General features: G+C 38.8%; 2 protein-coding genes and 1 pseudogene across 4 annotated transcripts in view; all 3 read right to left on the reverse strand.

Moving 5' to 3' along the window:
* Window positions 1-1,840: 1,840 nt before the first annotated feature.
* LOC140228368 (E3 ubiquitin-protein ligase TRIM45-like) lies at window positions 1,841-3,805 on the reverse strand. The gene has a single exon (XM_072308594.1). The coding sequence runs from the start codon at window positions 3,803-3,805 to the stop codon at window positions 1,841-1,843; it is 1,965 nt and encodes a 654-aa protein (XP_072164695.1).
* A 12,723-nt stretch (window positions 3,806-16,528) lies between these two features.
* On the reverse strand, window positions 16,529-19,019 carry LOC140228927 (glutathione peroxidase 2 pseudogene; annotated as a pseudogene).
* A 1,656-nt stretch (window positions 19,020-20,675) lies between these two features.
* LOC140228719 (bifunctional 3'-phosphoadenosine 5'-phosphosulfate synthase-like) overlaps window positions 20,676-27,580 on the reverse strand; it is a 48,873-nt gene continuing 41,968 nt past the window's right edge. For all 3 annotated transcript variants that reach the window (XM_072308999.1, XM_072309000.1, XM_072308998.1), the window contains exons 11-12: window positions 26,493-26,618; window positions 20,676-23,982 (exon numbers count right to left, since the gene is read on the reverse strand). In XM_072308999.1, the coding sequence (XP_072165100.1) occupies window positions 23,740-23,982; window positions 26,493-26,618 (369 nt within the window). In that variant the 3' untranslated portion in view covers window positions 20,676-23,739. The remainder of the gene's footprint in view (window positions 23,983-26,492; window positions 26,619-27,580) is intronic.

Here is a 27,580-nt window from a genome sequence, read left to right on the forward strand (position 1 = left end):
ATATAACTGACCTAGAAGCTGATATAAAGAGATATATTTGAGCAGACACCACAATGTGATACATTTATAATTCCATCATTTTCTGATTATACATTGATACCTTGAGTAATTTGTTAGAATAGAGTTGTTAACAAGCTTATCATAATCACTGCAGCGAGGTAGCTTTACTTTAGTGACGGACAGTCCGGTATATTTGGCATTGCGTAGTCTCCAATATTATCGCACAAGTTCGCTGGATAGACATAACTACAGCTTATATCGACTTTAAGACATGGCACCCTTTGGTTTTAGCTACCCATCACCTTGATATTAAAGACTAATACTGGACAACATATATCTATCTTCTTAGTGGTGTCATGTCTTATACCTTCTTGTAAATGAATCGTCATTGTGTGCGAATGAAATCATGATCATATTAATTACTAAAGTTCGTCTATACTAGGATATAAAAATCTGCAAAATTGTTGTCATAACATTATGTGAGACTCGACTTACTATAACCTATGGCAGTCTCTCTACACGCTTATTAACTTTGTTACACTATTACTGTTACATACCATGTAACAACAAAAGATGACAAAGAGAAGTGTTTTACGCAAAGAGGCTTACCCATTAATATGTACAGTACACAATTCATGCGCATGAAACATATTGAATCATAACTTTGTGTGTTGTGATCAGAGAATTATACAAAATGATATAGGATATAGAACACATATACATACGACAAAATATTCTCTGTATGTGATATTTGTTCATAAACATTCGTATATATATATATATATATATATATATATATATAATGAGTATTAGGACTGTTTGTTTTGCTCCCATAGATTCATGGTTATTTTGTTTCCCTCTCTCAAACCATCCATTGGCTAAAATCTCTTTTAAAAACTCGGAGTTTGGAAGAAAGTCATCTTGACCCATTCTAATTGCCCTGCAAGCTTTCCGTTTTATTGTCTGACGCAAACATAGTTCCACTCCACATATCATGTTTTGGATGGAATTAGGTAATATACAGTTCGATGTCATGAATACATTTGCTTGCGGATGAAACCATTCCTTTGACGAGTAGGCCTAATTTTTCAGGTATTACCCTGCTGGAAAGAACACAATGTCCCACAGTGTGAGAACCACAGTGTGAACACAGTGTGTTGAATTCGAGTGTTTTAAAAGTGTGAACACAATGTGAGTCGTCAATTTACAGAGTGTAGGTAAACACTCGGTGAAACCACACCAATGTGGGAAATCATCTTCACACTGTTAAATTTGAGCGTTTTCACATAGTCGACTATGTGACCACACTGTGAACGTCGGGACTGTGAACATACTGTGGGACACTGTGTTCTTTCCCGTATAAGGTAGGTGTGAAACATTACATGCGAATAATGTTTCTTTCCTTTATGGAGCTCATCATCACTCGAGGTATCAATCTGTATCGCTCTCTGTTCATACCACGCTCAGTCACTGCTGAAGGTTGCAATGTTCAGCCTACTGTAGTATTCATGATTACTGAAGCGACATAAACATCTTACATACATACAATCATCCATATTTTGTAATTTTGGAGTGTCTTCATAAAAACCTGCATGAGACAAGTTTCTAATGGCCATGGATCCCGAATAGTCCGTGATCACGACAGCGTTCAGTCTCTGTTCAGAGTCACCTCACACATTATTAGCATCACAAAGATGTATGCAAGCTATCACATTGCTATAATTATACAGTATATCGGAATCCAGACTTGAGGGTTCGTGTAAACTGATAACTGAAGGTATACTCACGGTAGTCATCATGTCATTGTCCACATTGTCCTTATTGCGTATGATTGCAAGTCCTAAAATCGAGCAACTTGTGCCACTGGTATCCAAAATTCGTTGTATGTGGGTCGCTTTCGATAAACCAGGAGCTTTTCGTGTGTGCTGACAACAACGGTTCCCGGTGAAGGCGACGCGAGACGCAACCATGTGCTGACCAGGTTCACCCGCTGGTTTTGTACGACATTCTCCACAAACTTTCCCTCGGGAGTCATCAGATTAACGGATAGGATGTCTTCACCGCCCTTGCTGATGACGGCGACGTACAGGTTGTCGTCGCTGTCCGTTGTGCAGTACGAGTGCTCGCTGGGGCCACCACGAATGGATGACTTCACTGTTCCATTTTGATCATAAACTCTGACGATTGGTCCGTTTTGAGCGCAGGGGTCGCTCACCACGAAGCGACCGGACTTGAAGGTGTGGAGCTGCCACGGGGCACAGCCTGAAGTGCTGACTGCCCGGATCAAATTACCAGTAGTAGTGCTGAAAATCATCACCTTTTGCATGAAGGGGTATCCGGCTAGGATATTGTCATCCTTGTCAACCGCTATGGATGCGAAGCCGGATGCTCCCTGAGTGTCGAAGCGCTTCTTGACTTTGCCATCGCTGCTGAGAAGCTGTAAGGATCCATCTACGCTGGAGACTGCGAAACTTCCATCGCTTAACGCTGCAACATCATGGACCTTGATGTCATCCACGACACGACGGCCGCTGCCATTGACGCTGACGACGTCGACGCCACCAGAGTAATACCCGATGACGAGCTGCCCGTCTTTGTATGACGTCATACCATTCATGACGCAGCGTCGGACGGGAAATTCCACCTGCCGTGCCAGACGCCACACCATATGAGCATGAGTTACCTTTCCAATGAACTGCTTGGGAGTCTCTCTGTCAAAGCGAATCTTTCGAGCAATCTCGAGAACGCGGTCAAGACCCGCCCGATCAAACTTCTTGGACAGCGGTTTGTTGATGGTGATGCCAAAGCTCTCATGCAGAAGCAACATTTCATGGTCCTTGCTCTTCTCCAAGATGATCTCCCCGATGGTATTCACTCTGGAAAGTCTGGACTCGGCTTCCTTGACATTGTACCTGACGCCTTCTACACGTTCGTCCAGAGCATACTGCACCTGCTTCAAGTCATTAATAAGCAGCTGTCGTCGTTCCTCGATCTGTTTGATGTCGTCATTGGCGGCTTGGTTAACCCTATCAATAACTCTTTTGATTTCCGCCATCGCTTCATTCCTACGCTGATCGATGATATAAATGCTGTCAGAGATTTCAGTCGACCTTTTTCTGCCATCGGTAAGAAGCTTTCTCAAGTTTTCTCGAAGTTTAATGGCTGCGCTGGCCATATCCATACAATCATGATGTGGCTTGGAATGGCTGGTCAATATGCAATCACGACACACGGATCGCTTGCACGTGTTGCAGTAGAACTTCAAAAGCTCATGTTCATGCTGTTTGCACACCGGTAATTCATCCGGACCGCTATCGATGCGCTGTATTTTGGTCTTCCCGCTACGAATGTCTGAAATGGGCGTAACCACGTGATCTCTCATGGCGATCTTCATTTTTGCGTGCATCGTGACGCAGTCGTCGCAAAGAACATGGCGACAGTCGTGGCAGTACGAGGTGGCGACCGCATCGTCGTCCCCGCACCAATCGCAGATGGCTTCCATGCTCTTCAGCCTCGACTCGTAAGCTTCGAACTCCTCGAAGTCGTCAACCATGCGGTTCATGATGAAGTTTAGGGGCAGACCCTTGACACCATCACCAGATAACCTGGTGCACTGCCTACAGATCGGGCATACCACGGTGCTCTCCCTGTCATTGGTGGTGGCGCATCGCTCGATACACAGCTCGCAGAACGAGTGGAAGCAAGCCAGGAACCTGGCGCTCTCGAACTTCTGCCAACAGATGCTGCACTCATGCTCCTGGCGGAGTCGATCAATGGTCTCTCGGCCTGCCATATTTTTCTCCATGGACGCGATGACATCTAACCAAATGCGTGAGATATGCTTGGCTAGTCCTCGCAGATTTGGGAAAGATTATGATTCAAGCTCTAACGCCACTCCCGTTGTCTTGTTGTCCTCGCGTTTGTCACATCAGTACCTGGGAAAAAGACAGCAAAGTATAATTAGCATTGCTCTAGATGAACTCATTATGTGTCTCTGGATAGCAATCGTGGCAGTTATTTTCCTTCTAATATGACCTTTTTAAAGACAAACAATTAGGAACTATTACAAAGATTGTGATGATGATAAGAAAAATCATAGATTAATAGTACTAGTTCCAGGTAGCAGACCGAAGACGTAAGATTTAAATTAGTTCTTCCATAAACTCGTTATCATAGTTGTCCAAAATCAAAATATGTTACAAAAAAAAAGAAAAGAAAAAAAAAGATGACTATTTCACCTTCGTCACATATTTCTATTGAATTGATATTTTGTTCTTGTTCGTAATAAGTCCCGGGTTGTGTGTTTGTTTGTTTGTTGTTGTTGTTGTTGTGTGTTTGGGTTTTTTTTTTTTGGGGGGGGGGGCTGTTTTTTTTTTTTTTTTTTTTTTTTTTTTGAGGGGGATGGTTCTCCTGCTGGCAAATTTCTGTGCTCAGTGTTTGTTCTGAATGTGCAACGTTTTTAGTCGTTATTTCCATATTACTACCGCTGCGCTTGTGCTAAACAGACTTTCATTATACTGCTATAGTTTTGGTGACTTTTCTGCGATATCAGTTGGCAGACATTTCAAAAGATAGGGATGTATAGAACACATGATATCACTATAACCATCGTACTGTCTTCTTTGTCGCTAACAGAGCAAGAAATAGGTGAGCGCAGAACTTAGGAAAGTTAGAAGAGGCTAATTCCAGGGTAAAGAACCAGAACTTGTTCCCTCACGGCCCCCACACTCTCCCCCTGTCCAGTCCATTCCGATTGGGAGCGGGGTACCAGAGTCATGTCTATCCCGCTGGTTTCCTGTTATTCTGAATCAGTCGTCACTTCTCCCAGAAGAGGCTCCAAGACGTAGGCATACCTACAAATCTATTTTTGGCTTATGATTTTTTTTTTTCTTTAGTCCTTCGTAACACATACTCTGACACATTCTGACACACATTGGCACCACGTCCAATTCAGGTAGCAGTTAGTATTCTTTCTTTTAAAGGAAAACACTCCTGTATTTAGTGTATGTATTAAATGATATTATGACATACTCAGTGAAAGCCAATGTGGAATTGAATGTGGAATCTGTAGTTTGTTTGTTTGTTTGTTTGTTTTTTGAGGGGGATGCATGATTGGATTAATTTCATGTGTCGCTTTTCTTAGATATGAATATTCTAGATACCTTCTGGGCGAAGGCTTGATTTACAATATCACAGTAATGAGGCGAGGGACTGTTTACTTCTCGTAAAAGATGGAAATCTGTCAATCTTAAGAATTATCTGTTTATATTGTGTGATGTGATGGTGCGCTGCACTATTCTGACACCACAAAATCTTATGGAGATCCCATTCAGAGAGGGCGGGACACGTTACATGATCTGAAACTTTACCATAAAAAATATAACTTTTACACGGATTGTCCGATTTTCTCAAATCTTTCACTAACTGTTCGACTAATCTCTTTTAGGAGATGTTATCATGCAGAAAAACGGAATGTATCACAGGAGTGTGTCGATTCAACAATGTATTCAAATACTCATCATAAAAAGGGTTCAAAAGCTTCCAGGAGGCTTGTCCGACCTGGCAAAAACTTACATGTGTATGTATATAAGTTTCATATTTTCTTTATCTGTTTAATTTCCTAACATGGATTTTTCTCAACATTAAATATTCCAAAGTTGCCATTAAAAGACACTAACGATAAGAAGATCTTTTGAGGACAATAATTGGATAATAGAATCATCATAAAAATGTGCAGCAGATGTTATCTGTCAGCTAAAGACAGATAGTAAGGATGCGTTCACATAGAAAGTATACTATTCGGGTATTCGGTGCGCGTTTTCGAGGGCACGCGAATAGCTTTAATCGAACGATAGGATTTCCTAACACCGGTTCACATAAGAGGGCACTATTCGAAAATGCCGAATAGCATAGAATAGTATAGCATAGCGGGAATCGCGCTTGCTCGATTTTCGAGCAGCGTATACCATCTTTCGTTTATGAAATGATGACAATTTTGGTCTGGATTTGCCCTTTAGCAAAAATAAGACTGACATTAAGACTGACAAAATAGACTGACATTCTGACGCAGTTTAAAAATTGTTATTGCTGGGATGATTGTGAAGGAGGAAGAAGTAGGGAGTTGATGGTGCGGGTGATTGTGTACTGGGTCGACTTGACGGCGCATAGCGAATAGCGAATAACGAATAGCAAATACCGTATACCGAATACCGTATACTTCTATGTGAACGCAGCCTCACAGCATTGCTTTCATCAACGTGGCGTAAGGAGGTTTGTCATTTCCAGCATTACAGAAGTCAAAGCGACAGTTCGCAGGACCTTAATTCCATTGCCATGAATATCATTTAAGGCTGGTAATTCAGAGATAAGGACAGAAAGCGAAGCAAAAGTGACAGTGATATCATAATGTATTACAGTGTACGAATATAAGACCCGATAAGCCATGATTTTGATGTATATGAATGTTTGCAAAATCGAGTGGGGGGGGGGGGGGCAGTGTATCGTCAAATCGACTTCAAGAATAACTTTTTTTGCTAGCTTTTCGTTAGTTACGCAGTTACATCTCCTTTATTTAATCCCTTCTACGTGTGACCCTCTCAATTAAAACAAAATTTACCAAAATTCAATTTGAATTTAATCACTCTACTCTAACATCAAAGAAAGTGAACAGTAAAAGTTTTATTGAAATGTAGCAAAAACGAGCTAGCTATGGAAGTGTACTTTTGATCTTGTTTCACAACACATTGACACCAGAGGTCTTGTTTTCCTATTTTTTGTCGTCGTGAATATGCTTTATCATTATATTATATTATATCTTATTATATCATATTATAATATTATATTATACTATATTACATTATATTATATTATATTATATTATATTATATTATATTACATTATATTATATTATATTATATTATATTATATTATATTATATTATATTATATTATATTATATTATATCTTATTATATCATATTATAATATTATATTATACTATATTACATTATATTATATTATATTATATTATATTATATCATATCTTGTCCTTGTCATAGTCTTTTTTTTTTTAATTTTCTGATTATTTCGCCTGACATCACCTGACATCGCCTGACATCAGGATATCAAAATTTTATACATGGAGTCCTTGACGGATCTTGAGATGCCCTCACTTTCTAGAGTAATTCACAACTTTTAAAAGCTATGCTTTTCTTGTGAATTCCTCTTTTCCATGTAGAGTTATAAATTAAGATTGTATTGCTTACTTGTTTATTTATCCAAACCAGAGTTGATATCATTATGATAATTGTATTCATGTTTTGTTGAAACTTACGTGATTCAAAGTTACTTTGAATATTGAGTACTCGTGTAAGCGTTATGTATATTACTTTGTATTACTTTATATGGAAATAAAATCATTTTCAATTGAATTGAATTGAATTGAATTGAATTGAATATTACTAGTTTTCATAACACAGACGAACTTATTCACGTCCCCACCCCCTTACACACAAAATAAACCTCAGTAACTACACAAAACAAAACAAATTCCCTTCATTTTTACAGTGGAATCATTTACGAAATAAATATGAAACTATCTGAGATGATGACGTCTCGTCATCAAAAAAGGTGATCAGTGCACCTCTGTGATACAGTTTCATTACTGGAGCAGAGTTTGTTATTGTGAGAGGATTTCGATCTCCGGGTCGGTGACATTTTGACGCATATTCACACACATGAGAGTGAAAGGTGGAGGGTAGATAGTGAGGGGCCTTGAGATTAACTCACTACCTCACAAGAGGGACAAAAGGGGGAATCGAGAAAAGGGAGCAATGTCACGATATGGCCACCCGTCTACTTTCCGTCCCAGCACGCCGTTAGTGGGTCTCGGGCCCGCATACAGAATTCTCAACACCGGAAACTGATAGCTGATCAGACTCAAGATGGGATCTTACCAGTTTCCCGAAGAAAGGGTATATGCTTGGAGGCCCCTTGAGGGATTGTGAGGTGACTTTCCCGTGAAGATTCACACAGTACTATCATTTGTGGTCTATTTTACGTGAATAAATGAAGGTGCAATTTATTGTGGGTGTTCATTCATATGAATTTGTTTACAAGAGATTGGGCTTTATTTCGGAAATAGATCCCTGATTACAGGTCATACTCTACTCTGAGCTTCCTCTTTAATTTTGACAGAGGTGGGGGGGGGGGGGGGGGTGAAGGAATATACACTTTACAGGGGGTATTTAAAATGTACTGCTGAGTAGGGCAACGTATCGTCACTTTGGGCGGGGCCAACACAGCTTCGCTGGTGTTATCACAGTCATGACAAGAAACGCCCTCTAATTGGAGCGCTGAAACATTCGAAATAGTAATGATAAACAAAAAGAAATGTTCAGAATCCTTCATCTGTTTCTCCCACATAGCGTTAAAAGTTATGTTCCTTTTTTCTTTTTTTTTGACAGATCGCCATGTGCATTACCATGTTATCATTTCATCATGGCGTAGCATCACTTTGGCGATAGACAGTGGTAGAAAATACCATTTCAGACTGAGGTTTGAAATAGAAATGAAAAGAGATAAAGAAAAAGAACTAATCTCTGATATTCTGCAAGCAGTCAAAATCCACAGTGGGTTCTTAGCATGGTTCAAGTCAAAAGACCTGGCTATAACATATCTCATTTCTCTATAGGGAATCAAGATGTATCTATGGATGGTACAAACCCCAACTAGTAATGTCTATAATCGCATTCAAATACATGTACTGGCAAGATAGAAAGTTCGAGGAAGTACAAAACGGGCCAAACCTGCAATTTATTGGGTGGGACTAGACCATTTTCTCATTGTTTATTTCAAAGAGTCTCTTTTTAAATGTAATTCCAGACCATGTTCAAATTGGTTCCAATAAATCATATAGAATTAAAGAAATAAAAACCTGTAAAAGATTAATCACAATTGAAGCTAAGACAAGAAATTAATGGAATTTCAAAGTTTCATATGCTTTCGCGAGACAATAGTAGCAATACGTATACATTCAAATTATACCTATTGATAATCACAATCTTCAGTTGAAATCTTTAAAAACGTGTACCCTTCTTTTTTCTGGTAATAAACGTTATAGAGTGAAAAATTTTCGCATGAATTTTTATCGAGTCTCACTTACCTATAATAGCAATGATGACGGGGGGGGGGGGATTAAATTGTAGTTTTAAAATTACCTACCGAAAATATGTTTTCTGTGACAGTTTTATACACAAACAAATGGGCCAGAGCACTGAGAGTTGATGACACTATCACCTCAAATTTGCATACATGATTTCCATTATGCAGTCAATATCACAATTCGGTGAAAACAAGGGGATTTCAAAATCCAACAGTTTGTTGAAACTTTTGCTCAAAGTCACTCTATTTAAGTCAACTTGAACGTGTCACATTGCACTTCATGAACTTCTTTCTCCCCCCCCCCCCTTCACTCTTTGTCACTCTTTCTCTCGCTTTTTGGATTAACTATAGGAGCTCAAACCGAGGAGTCATGGCAACCACCTGTTACACGTCATTATTAATACCTCCTCTGTGTTTGTCCCTGCTATTTATAGTGCAAACTTACTGACACTAGTTTCAGATTCAGTGTCTATCATAACCTGAATGAACATGAGAACATGATAATAATTAGCCTCTTATTTTTAGCTGATCCGTTGCTGAGCATAGAAACTATTAAGTGGAAATTATCCTATATAAATGACTCCAAAAATGTTTATCATTTCAGTTAGCTTCATTGTTAACGACGACTTACCAGAGACAATACAATTCAAAAGAAGTGTGAAACACACAAATCTGCACTTATACGACCTAAATACTGTACAAAATGCGTCACAGTTACATGAACGATACGTTCTATTTTCTGGATAGCCTGAGCGATATCTGTTACTCAGCAGCTAGTTGAAACAACACTTCAACAGACAGATTAGAATGATTTTTCTTCATCTTGTTAATGAGAAGAACTCAGAGGTGGAATCATACTAAAGGAAACTTGCTGGAAGAAGAGGACATAAACATTATGATACAATATGCAGGAGAATTTGAATAACATATGAGGAAATAACATAAACCTGACGTCCAAGCACTTACCTGGTCAGCTTAAAGGAGAACCGAAAAGAAATAGCCGAGTAATTTCTCCAGTGAAAATGCGCTCATTCGTTACTACTTCTCTAAACGAGAACTAGGCGCAGTATGCTTGAGAACGTACGTTAACAGGGAGAAAAGATCTGGAATATCTTGCTTACCACAGCATGCAGGTGAGTGCGTGAAGCATCTGCGCGTTAATCGCTCGGCGACAGCTGCTCGCTCGCTCACTTTAGATAGAATACAGTAAGGATTTTACATCTTTGCTCGATATTGCAGAGGAAACAGAATCGAAGGAACTCCGACAACCATGCGCTTATCCTCCGTGTATGTCCAGAGTGATACTTGCAGTGATGAACGTAAAAAGCTATAGAGTGCGGTTGCAATTCAGTTTTACATAAATTTCGCCTCTATTTCTTTGGCCTGATCACACTTTTCGTTTATTACTGGCTTGGCTGAGGTTCCGATCTCGGTGCACCATTCGGAATCGAACACGACTCGAAGCTAAAGAAGTAGTTAGTCAGTCAACTAGTCCTTTCCTGTATACGTTAGAAAGGAAGAGGAGAGAGGGATACGGGACTGCCACTTAATTTGAACGTCGTCAGAGAGGGAGACATCTTGGACGCTTTCGCTGAAACCCCATGTCCTGCATCTCAGTTACCATGGCAACTAGCTTCATCGCGTGCGGAGAAGAGGTCCCACAAAGCACTACCAACGGAGTTCTCCTTCACCTCTTAATTTCCGCTTCTTTTTCGCTCTTGCCGTCTCTGCTTCCCGCTCCCCTCTCATATTCCCCCGCCCACCTCTTCCTCCTTATGCCGTTCTCTCCAAGTCATTCCGGAAAATGACTAACACGAAGTGAACTATGATGTGTTGTCGTGATGTGGTACGCCTCAGCCTGACAGGTTTTAGATGCCCTCTCAAAAGATGATTAGGACAGTCAAGCCCCTAATAGCCCCTTTGGATGATGTTATGATGTCATGTAATAATTAAGCTGTTGGCCACAAATTAGCGCAATCAAATACCTTGAACTATACATCACAAAATTTTTCCTTGCGGTAAAGCCTTAAATCAGCCCTCATATACAAAGGTACAATTTGTGGAGAGGAAAGATAAATTGGAGGGGAAAATTTGAAGGCACTTCCTTACTCCTTTAGGAAGCACAGCTGACTTAGCGATAAGTCACTTTAAATCCATAAATCCATGGATGTAATCAAAAGCAACATTGAGCCGTTTTAATCCATAAATACGCAAGAAATAAATATTTTAAACTAAGGAGTTTGTGAAGAAAAATGAAATTGAATATATTAATAATATGCTCATCACGTTCAAGTTAGATATCGCTGTGGAATCGACAAAAGTTTAATACAGTGTTAAGTATTCAATAAGTCCATCACGTCTCACAAAAAAAAAAGAATCATGCTTAAACACGCTGAATCCCCAATTTTACGCTGTTTTGTTTGTGTTTTCTCTCTGTTTTTTTATCTTTTATTTTGTACATCTATAGGCTGCATCAAACCACTTGGGATCATTACATGTATTGATATCTTCACTTCCGCACGTCCTCCTTCTCACTGCATCCCATTATAACAATGTCAAAGACCGTGCAGCATTTTGAAAAGAAAGAAAAAGATAAAGATAAAACAACAACAACAACAGACTGTAGCCACCAGACGTCGAACAAATCGAATCATCAGACAGCTTGAACGTCACGCTTGTGCCGGAGAGAGAATGTAATTATGTTGTTAGCACGTGACATTTTGATAAGCCATGGTAGACGAACATTAGATCATAAACTTAAAGTACGAGAAGAGGGAATTTATAGAGAATGTTGGCATGCATCAAAAAGTGAGATTGAATCACAATAAAGTCAACGCTTAAAGGCATCGGCGCTGTGTGCAAGGAAAAAAACACAAATACAAGCCAATTATAATAATGATAATAATAGCTGTTTATTTTATATAGCGCATTTCACACACTTCAGGGTTTCAGTGCGCTTTACAGACTATTATTACCCCGGTCACTGGATACATTATTTCCAACCAGCACTGACAATACTCATTCTCCACTCCCTGGGGAGCATTCCAGCCAGTCGCAGCCATTTTTACAGGCGCGCACATGCTGATCAACCAACATAAGCTTTCTCATCCTACCGGGTACCCATTTATACTCCTGGGTGGAGAGCAGCAATGTGGATAAAGTGCCTTGCTGAAGGGCAAACGTGTCGGGCTTGGCATGGGCTCGAACCCACGAACCATACCACGCTCATGTCGTTCATCATTATGAAATGATGCAAATAATACACGGCTCATCTTTATAATTATACATCTTACAGGTATATTGACATGTATTGTAGGATGGGCCTACGGGCCCTCAAAAGTAATACATATTTTCTTGTCATGATACGATGTGTGTTTTTTTTTTTTTTTTTGCTTGATACTACACCTATATGCCATGGGCTTTCCACATAAGATGACTTAAATATGAATTTCCTGATTCTATGACTGAAGAAATCATACCCTCTCTTCTTCGAGTGCTTACAAGCACATGATGTTTCTCGGGTGGAGTCATCGAGAAAACTTTTCTTGTCGAGAAACATATAGCGGCATGATCAGTAAGGCAGCTATTGAGAAGCACATGTTTGTGATGAGCAAATCACGTAACCGTGATTTTTTTTTTCTTTTAATAAGATAGTCATAACATTATGGACAATAGGTGTATATAAACGTTCTTGTATATACATAATGGTTATGTTTCGCTTCCTCGTTTCTGAGATACTCTTCCAAGACATCAGTGATTTTGTGCTGGTATTTCTGGTCAGTCTTCTTTAGCCCGCATTTATGGGAATTAGGTTTACAGTTTTAAAAATCTGTGGGGATTCATCACGCCTCACATGCAGCTGCTTAAAGACCTTGAGTAAACATCGTTTTGAAAAAGCTTTGATAGCCTAAACTGTTCACATCCCTCAATTTGAAATCATATTTGTATCACGTTATTATTTTGCGTATAGCCATTCATTATTTTTTTTCTCTTGACTTGATTAACATTTCTTACAACACTAACAGACAAGAAGAACCTTGAGATATAAGTATGTCGGTTGTTCTGTAATTTTATTTTGCTCTTTGCTATTACATGTATTGTGTAATATTTCTAGAATTGAAATGAAAAAAAATAAAACATATAAAACAAACAAATAGACTCCTTTTTATGCAGCAGGAGTCATATTTAAGGCTTTCAAGTTGTCACTATGAAATCGGGCCAGTTTGTGCAATGAGGATGAAAAAAAATCTAATAGTGAAACTCAGGATGCGCGCCCCAACTAATCATTCTTTATCGTTCCAAGCATCCAAGCACATTGACAACCAATCTACCGAGTAGCCAGCCAAATTTGGTGAGATGTTATCAACATCGATAGACTTTTATTCGCCAAGACAGTGATTCATATTTGATTTACAGAGGCACACATGTTTAGGACATCCCTTACAAAGTAGTCATTTAGTACTCTTCTCTTTTCTATAAAGTGTAGCAGGTTAACATCATTCTTGCCACGTACGAGAAAAAGCGATATTTTGCGCAAATACAGTAAATTCTTTGCAAAGTCACATCGAATGTAAATTTGGACTGGTTTCTTCATTACATACACCCTACTGGTAACCAATCTTGTGCTGCACTCTATCGGAGCAATGTAAAGCATATTATAATACAATGTGAGAACACGTCTTGGTTTTTTTCCTCCTTCCGAGGCCAAAAACAAAGGAAATAACGCTTCCAATTAAAGCTTTTTGAATTAATGATGGCTGCAACTATATTAAATTACGGCACAGGGGGAAGTGCCCTGACGTACTTTTAAAGAAATGACAGGAAAGGATATAATTATGAAGCATTATTTTCAGGTATTAATAGTAAAGGAGGCAGAATATTTCCCCGTAGCCCATAGACGCGGATGGGTGAGATTACTCTATCTACACGTAGAATGGACTCTGGCGAGGACAAAATAATATCCTCCGTTTGAAAGTATCTTTTCATAATTTCATCACATTTGTTCATTTGCATTTTTTCTTCGCGATTAAAATCATGTTTTTTTTTTATTTTTAGCGTATTGTAATACAATATTTCAATGGCGGATGATCTAATCACTTTTAGTAAGGAGTCACGGCCGTGGGATATCTACATAATTCTTAAATTCTGGTCCACCAAATATATTCCAACAACAAGAACAATGTGAAAACAAAGAAAAGAATAAATACACTGTATATTACGACAGTGCTTATGTCATTATGATATATTCCCTTAGCAATAAAGCAAAAAAAAAAAAAAAAACAAAAAAAAACAAATCAAAAACGAAATAAAACAAAACAAAAAGTGTAGTTTTTGTATATTATCATATACATACAAACGAACGATAATCGATGCAGCGGATTAAAAACAAAATAAACAGACACCATTCGTATCCGAAGTTTATCTACTAGTACCCTTCTACATGTTTTGTTGTTGTTGTTGCTGTTGTACATACGGAAATAATCACAAACATTTGAGGGTAATGCTAATGGTCTAACTTTGCGTAAACTGGATAAATATCACCGTGCATAGATATTCATAGAGAATAGAGCGAGTCCTTTAAAGGAGACCTCCGGATGATTTTCAAATTTTTACATTTGAACATGTATAAATTAGTTATACTGGGTACAGAGTTTCAGGATTTATAATGATTGGGATGAAAAATAAGAATATTTTCGAAGTTTATAACAAATTGCAATGAACAAGGATGATGACATGGCAGCCTCACCATAAGAATGCATGAGATGTGGCTCAAAAGAAGAAGGCATGCATAGATTACACACAGGTGAGCTTGCAAGCATGCGGTATTGTAATGGAATGACACTGCTACATTTCTGAGATATGTGAGGCTCCTATGTCATCATCTTTGTTCAGTGTAATTTGTTTAAGGTTTTTGAAAGTACTGTTTCTCTGCTTAAGAACCACAATAAATTCTACAAATCTATACATGAAGTTGTTGATTTATGTACTACATGATGTGAAATTTTGAAAATCGTCCGGAATGCCCCTTTAAACGTGATCTGGGAACGTTTATATTACCCGGATGTTCAAAAGATTATAAATATAATACGACAATACATCAAATGAACAAAATACAAAAACAAAAACAGACTTGCGATAAACTCCATATTCTGGTCAATCGGAACACGAATGAAAATATCAATTGAACAAGACCATCACACGACTTGTTTACAAAAATATATATGCCCACAGTTATATATTCAACGACAAGGTCAAGAAGGTGGGATAGTCAGTGATATTCACGAATGATATACCTTCATGGTAACCGCAATGACAAAAAATAATTGTATAGGCTTACCATCTTAACTTCGGAAGGCTGCATGTCCATACATTTGCAGCATTCACTTCTTGTCTCGTTAGATCCTAGATGTGTTTCAGATTTAATCTTGAGATTTCATCGTAATTCTAAGCATGACCCAATTTGATTTTTACCTATTTCTAGCTATTTCAAGCTATAACTTTATTCATCACGTATAACACTGTACAAAGTGCAATTCCACTCCAAGATCCAACTATCTTATGCAAAAGATAGAGTAAAATAACACAAGCAGAATTGTAGGAGATTACTAAACTCGAACATGAAAATAATAATTAAAAAACTTAATGAAAGTTTTGAAGTTTCATACGTCATGTACTTTCTCAAGCTACTGAAGCTGGTCGCAGTCACATTTTGAAACTTAAGGGTTGATAATTTCATCACCTTGCACCTCTACCATTAGTCTGTTAAAAATATCATAAAACTGTTTTTCTCAATTAAATGGCAACTACGAGTCATCATTGCTCTGATATCACAAAAAACAATGATATGAATAGACAGATACGAGTTTTTCTTTGTGAATTCATGTTAAATATTATTACATAAATTGAAGACTTTACACGGTTCGATGGAAGACTTGTGCGGCGATGCCTTTATCACCCCATCAAATTTGCATACGTAACACAGTAAAATCGATCGCTGCTTCTTGAAAATAATATATGTAGCTTGAAAGTATCGTTCCTTATAACATTCAATATCTTATTTTGACGAAGCTTCTTCTATTGTTCATTTGAAGTCACTCTATTTGAAATTGGGATGGATTTCACTTCAACTTTAGACAGACATTTACTGTAATCTGGCTATACCTCTATTCAAGTAATAGATTATAATTATGCAACTCAAAATCGTTGGGGGAACTGTGAGGTTTCCAAGACAGGAAAGCATTGTATCACTGCATCCTGTCTACTTCCTTTACCCTAAAAAAAGTAACAACAACAATAACAAACGAAACAAAACAAAACAAAAACTGAGGCATCAATCTCCACCTTGGCTACTATACCATCACTACCAGTCTAATTTGGATTTGGCGCATTGTCGGTGATGTAAGCCGGCATTTGAGGGCGTTCACTGTTCCTCAAGAAGTCTACTTCAGCAAGAACAGCGTTGATATCACTACGGAGCTCCATGGGCGTGACCGTTGAATCGTATCTCTTGAAGGGAACGCCCTGTTTGTTCAACAGGAACTTGTTAAAATTCCAGGTGATGTCGCCAACTTGGAAGGGGGACCAATATCGACCCTTTGGGTCGCCGATCTCCATCTTGACCGGAGGGCAGGATTTCTGTTAAAAAGAGACACAAAAGAAATTATTTATGCTGAGCCCAAAAGAACCTTGCGATATATCTTCACGTGTACCTTGGCTTCTCAATGTACTGTCCCTAACGTTTCCATATGCTGTGCGTATATCCAAATCTATGATTCAGGGATGCCAAGTTCAAAGAAATTTTATGAGTGAGATTTTCATGACTCGGCATCTCGGCATGTGAATGTGCGCACTAGCGAGGGTGTGGGAGGGGTTTTTCCCCCCTGTGGCCTTTAATGGTGCGATCAGGTGCATACTTTAAGTTACTATTTTTTACTTATTTTGAAAGACAAAAGGGAAATATACCTTCATTCGCAACTATCACTTCATTTTTTTGAGCTTTGCTCATTATTATAGGCCCAAGTTGCAGACTTCGCCCGATGCGTGAGAAAAATGGGTGCCATGCGTGAGATCGTGAGATGGTCCGTAAATGCTTGAGTCTCACGCAGAATGCGTGAGACTTGGTAGCTCTGATGATTCAGTTTATAATCATTCTAGAATTGAACCGATAATCATGGTCATTGAACAATGTTTACATTTCTATCCAATGTATCCTTCATGATCCCGTATAGGCCTATACCAACTGGGTTCCTGGCAATGTTACTCTGTTGCAACTGATTGACAAATTGCCTTGCATCGATGTACATAAGCACTGAATTGATCAGTGTTTTAGTAGTAGCCATGATAAAAAATCATGGGCGTACGTACTCGAGCGGGATTCGAACCCACGACCTCCTGATCACCGGACAGGCGTCATCTCCACTAGATCACCGAGCTTTCGCCCGACAGCAAGTGTTGGTTCTAATCCTTATAGCATGCAGCGGGTACTGCGTAATTATTCAATTTTATGAAATTCTTCCGTCGAGATGCTTTCATTGCAACTGATTGACAAATTGCCCTGTATCGATGTAAATAAGCACTGAATTGATCAGTGTTTTAGGAGTAGCAATGATGAAAAATTATGGGCGTACGTACTCGAGCGGGATTCGAACCCAGCACGACCTCCATCCTGATCACCGGACAGGCGTCATCTCCACTAGACCACCGAGCTTTACGTCGATGCAGGGCAATTTGTCAATCAATTGCAATGAAAGCATCTCGACAGAAGAATTTCATGAATTTGAATAATGTTACTCTGTGAGTGTAAAGATAACACTGAAGAGGCTACAATGCGTAAACAAGATTGTTTCGTTATTTTCAATTTCACTGTCATGAAAACTGTCATCTTTAATATATTGTTGATCTTCATTCAAATTCCAATAAATGGTTTTCTATCATGAATACTAAAATATCTGATATCATTGGTTCTATCAGATTAATATTTCGTCGTGGATATTGTGCTTGTTAACAAAGGAACAAAACAAATTTGTTGAATGGCTCATGGAACACTCAGACATACACGCACAACGTTTAAAGTAACGGGGAATATTTGGAGTAGCAGGCTATACTGAAACATATATTTCTTGTCCTTTAGAATATTAATTCGTTGGGAAAACCGAAAAGTCAAGACTAAAAAGAAAGCAAAGTGAATATTCATCCCTGAAATGAAAGACTCGCCTTCAGTTTGTCAAAGAGCGGGTGGGCGTCGGGTCCGTTCACGGCCACCTTTGCGGTGACAGGGAACCTAGGTATGTAGCCACCGCCAGGTCGCACGTACTGCAGCGAGTGTAAGATCTCCACCCCTACACCGGGTTCCTGCAGCCCAAACTGGTTGCACGGAAAGGCCAGGATCAGGAGGTCGTCGCCGTACTCGTCCTGGAGAACGTTGAAGTCGAGATACTGTGAGGTAAAATCGCAGAATGAGGCTGTGTTCACGATGAGTACGGCCTTACCGATGAAGGAGTGGTATGTGGCCACTGATAATGGGTCGACGATCTCGATTCCGGTGATTGGTTCTACATCCCTGTAGCAGAGTGATGACAAGGTGGATGACCAGGCCTTGGGCAGGAGGGACAAGGCAAGAAAGGCGTAGCCGACGATGACGAGCTGGTACAGGCAGGAAGACATGGCTACTGCTGCTGAAAGGTATTTCAACATACAAATATTTCGTCACAATTCTGAAGTGCAGGCAGCTCAATGTGCTGGTTCAAGCAGCTTGCTGAGCAGACTATCAAGTTTCAGTCCTACCAGTTTTCCGGTCCACTCTGCCACGGCTGACGGCTTCACGAAGCTCCTCATAACATAAACAGGAGACACCCAATGGCGCTTGTCGCGCATGATAAATGAGGCATTATGCATGCACATCGTTAGGATATTGACACAACATCTGAGAACGATCTAGACGCCATATGGACAAAGTATCGTCATTACATATTCAGTATCCAGAATGCATAATAGCACTGCTAATATCGCGACCAAAGTGTTTGAGCACACAGCTGATCGAATGTATGAGATTCATTCTCCATATTATCATTAAATAATTTTCTGTGGAAGGACGGCGTCTATTGCGTATGTTCTGTACTTCATGCCGCCAGATGTTGGTGTCAATTTTGGCATGATAAAATCAAGACTCGACAAACAAAATTAATATAAGGCTTTCTGCAATCCTGGAAGTAAAATCAATGAAAAAGCAAACAGAGCAGCACACGCACAAACACACACAGACACACACAGACACAGACACACACACAATTAGAATAAGAGAATTCAAAATCAGTAAGACTGCATGCACTGAAAATAAAATAGGAATTTGTGAGAAGGTAATTTGAACACGATTTTCTTTTTTTATTCTTCAGAAGAATGCATGTTGTAGGATAAGTTGACTTTGATGTATGCTCAGTAGAGATGTTAATTCAGTGAAACTGTACACTATTCAAATTGTGTCTTGGATCTGATGCATGCATGGCTGGCAAGAGATGATGTATTTTTTTTGTGTGTGTGTGTGTGTGTGTGTGTGTGTGTGTGTAAACAGATGTCAGAATTAATCTTCACATTTTTCGTTTTTATCAACATCTGTGTTTGTTGTTGGTTTTTTTTTTTCCAAATTTGTTTTCATAGCCAATGGCTTGTTCAGCATATTTCATATCTCCTCTGAAAAAATTTGCTGGATGTGAGGGGAAAGTTGAGGGATCTCACACCTTTGTATCCAAACATTCATTTAATTAATCACTGTTTGTATCCAAACACTCATTTAGAGTTGCCATTTTCTTTTCATTCAAATGTTTTGTTATACTGGCCAACACACAAAAGTAGACACAGTATGTATATTCAATAAGGGTCTCTGCTGAAACTATGCTACAGTACATCAACAAAGATGCAAAAATTTGTGACAGTTCCTTCCAAAGTGCCTAATGCCATCCCACAAAAGCCACAAGGTACATGAAACTGATACACACTCTCTCCCTTCCTCGCACTTTGTTTGTGCTTCCCTCTTTCATTTCTGTCTGTCTGTCTGTCTCTCTGTTACCACTTTACCTTCTCTCCCCTTTTTTGTCTCAAATTACAGCAAACTCTCTCATAAAATGACCTGAACAAGAACATTTATAGCATCTCATAGGTTTCTGTGATGGTATCAATTTGAAATCCTAAAGCTTTAGACAAAATTAGTACGTACCATCATTACAAAAATCTCCAAAAATTAAGAAGTTACTGGTATGCATATATGTTCGTTCTCTGAGACATGGATTGATATTGAAATGCAATAATTATTTACAGTTCTTTGCTAAGATAGAGCTACTACATATAATTGCATTTTGCTAGAAAATGTGGCAGTGATTATAACAAATCTTTAGAGGCTGAGAAATGGACCTAACTAGTCTCACACTTAACCTTTCAACTGCTTTCAGCCAGACAACAGCTGGTCTAGAATAGTACTAATGACACATGAATCAAAGTCAGAATACCATGCTCATTGTGCAATGATAGAGTATTCAAGGATTTATTCAACATTCATTCTCTGAATCCATTTATTCTGTGTCAGACTCATCTGAACTGATACATGATTGGCGTCACATTTCAATTCAACACACCACAGGTGTTGTAATGCATTATTACGATTTCATTGACATAGAAGAACACACACCTTGTCAGTTAGTTAGTGCGTTCACAATGGCAGCATGATAAGGCATTTGGTCTCTGGCAGCAACATAAAGTGGGAACAGAATGATCCAAGCCAGATCACAATATTCATTTGAGTTTATTCACTCCCTTTAAAATGCACTTTACAGGATACCGAATGTACCCCCTCCCGGTTTGAAAGCTTCTGATTTGATCACCAAGATACTTATTACATCAAAACAAAACAGAAAAAAATTGTCTGTGGAAACCATGTGATTATGTTGTTCATCTTTAAGGTGAGCTCAGTGTTATACCAGTACATTTACTGATGAAGCGTGCAACTTATCAAATTCATTTAATACCTTTATCTCCTATCAAAATTCTGTTCAAGGTTGTCAAACACAGCAAAACTGATACAGAACAATTGAAGAAAATAAGTCTGATTTGCCATCATAACACAAACAACTGTGAGCTGACAAAGACATATCTTCATCATGTAAAGATGGAAGACGAAAAACCTGTCACATCATGATCACTTCTTTTTATACTTTCTTTTTGAGCGCTTTGTTTTTACAATAAAAAAACAAACAAACAAGCTGAATGACAATTACTGATCAGTCTAGCACATAGCCACATAATATGACACTGCACAAGAGCTTACTTTTACTGCCCATTGTGAAGGATAATGCCCAGTTCTTCCATGGGGGAGCGGAACACAATGTTCACAGCATCCAGAGTATTTTTTCCCACTGGTCAGTATAAAAATGGAATGTACCTATTTCTGTTTGCCCTTGGTCGCATGAAGGGGTCCACCAAATACAATGATGAAACAGGTGACTATGCACCTGCCTGACATAAAGATCAAGCTAAGCCCCTGAATGTGTTACTGAACATTTGAGAGAACAGAAGGAAGGGGACAGGAGCACATTTCATGCATTTTGGTGGCTACCTTTCTATCCGCTCAGCAGTCAGAAACTCACCGCTGAAAAAGCAGTTTGCAGCCTTGCGAAAAAATATATCTTATACTCTTTTTATAAACTCTACAGGGAATATGCCCCTTGAAAGAACAATATATTATTCATTCAGATATAACTCTTTAATATTTAGGATCAGCGTCCTCATCAATGTGATGAGAGCATCAACGAGAAAATTGGTATCAAAGTCGACACGTCTCATTTCTGAGAGTTTCATAGTTTGCATCACCAGCATTGTAGTGCTGTGCAGTGACATCTCTAGCATTATTACATGGTAGAGTCAATGCAAAAATCTAGCACACAAATCAAAAGCCTTCATTTCAAATTTGATACCATTTCTTTCAATATATAATAGACATCTTTCTATATTCTTATCTCTCCATATATCATCTTGCTCCAACCGCCCAACAGCAGAGTCAATATCTCGGTCTAAGCGGCTGTAAGACAGATGGACTTGTCATCTCATTGAAGACTGCAAACTGCTTTTCCACTGCAAAATGTATCCCATGGCAATGTGACAATAGAGATTTGTGACAGAGGTCATACAGGAAATGACAAAGGGCAGGAAGAGGAGGGGGTGGGGGGTAAGGAAGAGAGTTTTTGAACATACCTAGGTGCCATGTTTCCTTTCACTTTCAACCAGGCACTATGGCACCAATACTAAAGTGATTTCCCATTTGGTTGAAACTCCTCAGATTTGTCTAAGAAGCTCTTCAACACAAAGATTTACTTTAAAGGGAGATTTGCTTTGAAAGCTCACATTAGTAAGTCCAGCAAAAAATTCACTCAAATCAGATAAATACTAAGAGCCAAAGTTTTATCATTTTAGGGATTCTTTACAGTGGGATATGTAAGCCTCAGGTGTAATTTTACTTGATACCTGAAATCTGTTAGTGCTATTCCATTAGGCAATATAAACAGCAGCAAACCTACTATTGATGAGGGAAACTGCCTCGTTTTAATTGTCACATATCAGATCAGTGACCAGTCAAATATACCTCCACATCTCGTCATTCTGTAAACTCACCGCGGAATGACAAGGCTGGCACATTGTGTTCATATTTAACCATTTTCAGTGGTGTTGCCATTAAGTCACAACAAAGGAGCACCAATCTCTTTCACACCTATGTTGGAGGAACAATACTTTTGCTGACATAACACATTGCATGATACACGGAGGTTCACTGATAACATGAGGTATAAAGTGTCTACCAACATCAACAGCAAGTTCTTTGGTAATGCATGGCAATGCTGGCGGATGTAACACAGCACACAAAACACAGAATATAAAATACGCTCTGGAGGAATATACTCTGAGGCGAGGGGAAGCGTGTGAATACAAACTGTAACAGAAAACACTGCTGGGTTGAGGGAATGATATAACACAGGAAAATACATAACTGTAAATAAGACTAGGCATTCACTTTGTGGGACATTTTTTTTTTCTATTCTTTTTTTTTGTGACAAACACAACTGTAGTGTACAATGAATGTGGGCTGGAAAAAATTTGCTTTTCTTTCAGTGACATGCTCAACTATTTGTAGGGCCTATCAAAAAAATATACATATATATTGTTTACTCCTTGGGAAGGGAAGGGAACTAATACAAAAACATGCATTAGATATCACTACTCTTAAACTCTCTATACCATCATCAACTGGGCAGTGTTTTAATGTTTTTCTCTGTCTTGAATATAAAGGATTAGAAAATTGAACCACTATCTCTCCTCTCCCCACCCCATCCCATAAAAAAGAGAAAAGAAAATGCTTTATCAGTTTTAAACTGTGACAAAGGAAACTTATTGTGCCAAATAACATGCAGTTCATCAGCTTTATATAGAAATCTGTTCAAAATAAAGGCCTATCAAAAAATCACTTTGGATACAAATTTGGAGGAATCATTACTCGGATACACCAATGATGGTTCGGCATGCTCCCTGCAAAAATGTTGTCCCTACTTCTTCTGTAGAGACTGGTAGTATGTGCTGAGGATCTGCCAGGCCTTCGGTGCCATAAAGCCGTCCGGTGGGGTGTCTCCCTCGCGTGCCAGCTTGCGCATGCGGGTGCCCGATATAAAGTCGAAGTCCTCCTTCTTCTCGGGGTCGAAGAAGTCCATGGCTTTCTTCTTGGTGTTGTAAGCGGCGACGCGGAATGGGATGATCTCGAGCTGGGTGAGACCAGGTGCCATGGTGAGGACCTGTAGCCATGGCAACAAGGTAAGTGCAGATGGATGCATGAAATACAATTGGAAATAATTATTATCCACTAAAGAAAAATGGTGAGTGAATATCTATGGTTAGCTTTCTAGAATGACTGGAAAGAAAGTGACGAGGTGAAATATATAGGATAAAATATGGACAAATATACAAATCAGACAAATATAGCATATATGACATTTCATATACATTTCTGCATTATATCTGGAATGATGGGATACAGACACTATTCAATGAAATATTGTACATGCAATATATTTCGTGGTAGCTTTAATTTCCACAAATTTTGCAAGTTTTTAGATACTTGCAAAATTAACAACATCATAAGATACTGCCACCTGTGAAATGGAATGGACATCATATTCAAGATATCATATTCAAGATACTAAATTGCTAACTTCATTTCTTTTGATGGGGTGAAGATAATTTGCATGCTATAAATGCGGTAGTGGTTCTTGATCATAAATTCAGCTTCTTGTGAAAGTGTCTCTCAAACCAAATGCACAAAAACACGCTCATGAAATACATGCTTGTTGGATACGACATAGGTGATGAGGTGATGAGGAGACATGACTGTGCCAGAGATAAAGACTGAGATGATGAGAGAAACGGAAATTGGAACAGAAACAGAAGACAGAAATTGGGGGAGGATCTGCCAACTTTCAGAGATCACAGTTTAGTTATGCCACACCAATCAAAGCATTAGTTCATGTCCAGACACACGTTATGAAATGCGCTGCCTACTGCATGAATATTACTGCAGCGATGATTTTTTTTTTTTCAGAAATAACCTGGACTGCCAACATTTGAACTAAGTAGCAAACTGTTGTACATCAGCTGGATATAAGCCAGTGAGGGTGTCACTATCCTTATAATAAAAACTCAAACATATTTAGTAACCTTTATATTAGTGAATAATAATTTGTGATTTCCATAGAGAACACATCTGACTTTAATCCCTGTATGTTGTCTTACTGACACATATCATTTACAAGAATCACCATATTAAAGGCATGTGAACCATTCTACACACTGTTTCTTTGGCAGCTACTTGACTATTTTGTCTAAAATTGTTTCCTTTAGGAAAATAGAGACCAAAATGAGAAATTATTGGCAAAAATATTTAGTTAATCCCAGAAAATGATGATTACGTGATTACCAAGGTATTCTGATTCTTGTCTTTTTAGAATAAACCAATATCTGTTTGAGAATCACTTACTTTTGTGTCTTAAAAATGAGGCCAACCAAGCTTCATACTCATTTTGCTTACTACCAGTTGCAGAAAACCTTCACTTTAGATGATAAAAATCATGGAAAATGCCATGTGGTTTGATGTGTATCAAATTGAATCATTTATTGATATCTCACTGATTATTAGAAGGTGAGAGGATTAATCAATTTTGAGAGATTAACTTTGATTTTGAGTGTGTGTGATGTAGGGTCCAGGTCATTTCTTGCCATCAATTAAAAGCAAGGCTCACGTCTGACTCTCTGACATGGCCCTTCCGTCGCTGCACGGTGGCGCGGCGTATGACATAGTCGATTAGATCCGCTACACACGTGTGCCGCCCCTCACAAGCACAACCTAGCCACCGGGGGCTAGGCGGGGGAGATGATTCGTGCGACTGGGTGGAGATTAGCCAAATGAGTTAGGAGAGAGAGGGGAGGGCGGATCAGGGTAGGGGGTCAGTCTAGAGACAGAGAAACAGGACATGAACGAAGAGTGTGTGCGTGTGCATGACATGTTAATGAACAATGGCAAGCTCCATCACCAAATACTTGACTACCACACCACTATTATGTCCCAACATAAACATGGGATAGACAAATATCACTGTCCAGCAATCAAATTTGCCGCCTTCTGGAGATATCTACAGCACGACGTGTTACTCTTGCATGCCTTGAACAAAAAGCTGCAACAAAATTTACGTGCTTCCAGTCTTGTTTGTGGCCCATAATGAGCTATGATGACTACAAATGCCTGTAACTTGGATAGCATATGCCATTTTCAGACTGCTTTTGTGACCAAAGTGTGTTTGTGATGTGTGAATCCAATGAGAAAAAAATTTATTAATTGATGGTGTACGGAATTCACTTTTGTGAAGTCAAAAAATTGCTGGAATATTTGAATTTCATGACTGCTGTAGTTAGGTAGATTTCACAGAATACAGCACTTCCAACAAAACAAACCCCAACATAAAACAGGAAAATAAGAGAGTTACTTAAAAGTAGATAAGAACACAAAGAAGAGAGTACTGGTTTAAAAGAGACAGCTGGCTTTACACATGCTAGCTTAAAATCAATGGCTGGATTAGTTCATCCTTTTTACCCTTTCCAGAAACCCAAGACATGCAATGCAGCCACATTCAGTGATGAGTTCCTATAACATCAATACCATTACCATAACAATCATTGCTTTTGTTACTAACACATGTTAGTGTTTTCCTTTGTGATGTACATGTACCAAACTGGGACTGTGCCAAATACTCACACGTCGGCCATGGGAATGATCGTAGAGGTCGCCAGATTTGTCTGGGTGGGGCATTCCGGCTGGGTCACGGCCCACGATGTAGAAGTTGGCCCCAGTGGACATACGAGCCTTGGCGTGCCATTGAACCTGTACGAATGAAGAAAATGAAGCTCATATGGTAAGATAATGTAGGGGCATTGAATATTTCATGGTGTCGAAATGTGTTGTATTTAGCATTGCATAAAACTGCTACAAAAAACAACTATATGTTGACATTTTTGCTTAACTACCTTGTATTTTCTGCAAATGAACATATGCATTGGGGTATGGTGAATGCATATATAAATCACGGTCCACTATACATAATATGTATGTTTCTATGTTTTGTCATGCTGTAGCTGTTGTCTATACACCCATGTGTAGGTTATATGTGTATATTCCTTTTAATCAAAATTTGGTATTACTACTCAATGTCCTACCAGCAGTGTCAAGATTTCCCACGAGATGAACAACATTACACATTATCCCGCTGGGCTGAGAGGAAACAATTATGCATGTCTGCCCACTTTCACAGTATGGTACCTGACACTTTATTTCAAACATCATTAATCTGGAGCAAAGTTCACATTTCTTCCCTCGGGAATGGCTTGAATATATATGTTTTCTTCTCCTGTGCTTGGTACCATGATCCTGATTCTTTTGACTAAATAATGTTGCATAAGGGTACATAGGTGTACTTAGATGAACGGCAATAAAGAAACCAAGGAATGTATGATCTGGGTGAGAGCACAGTTAGAGTTTAAACATCAATGAGAATCCTTTGAAGATATGTGATTTGTTTTCTTGCCATGCTTGATGAGTATACCATGAAGTTAGAAAGATGTAGATGCTCACTCTGCATTAGGAAGTCCTAGAGACCTGGCTGAACAGGCCATCTTCAATCAGTGACACCTAATTTGCATGGGTAACCTTTATACAAACAACTTTTAGCAATACACAATAAGGATTAACTAAAAGGAGATATAAAATACTTGCAATGATAAACCACTGCACTACAATATGTGACAACAGTGATTTCTTTTAACTAAATGGATGGTAGTGGATATATT

This window comes from Diadema setosum, chromosome 5 (assembly GCF_964275005.1).
Source record: "Diadema setosum chromosome 5, eeDiaSeto1, whole genome shotgun sequence".
Classification (NCBI taxonomy): domain Eukaryota; kingdom Metazoa; phylum Echinodermata; class Echinoidea; order Diadematoida; family Diadematidae; genus Diadema; species Diadema setosum.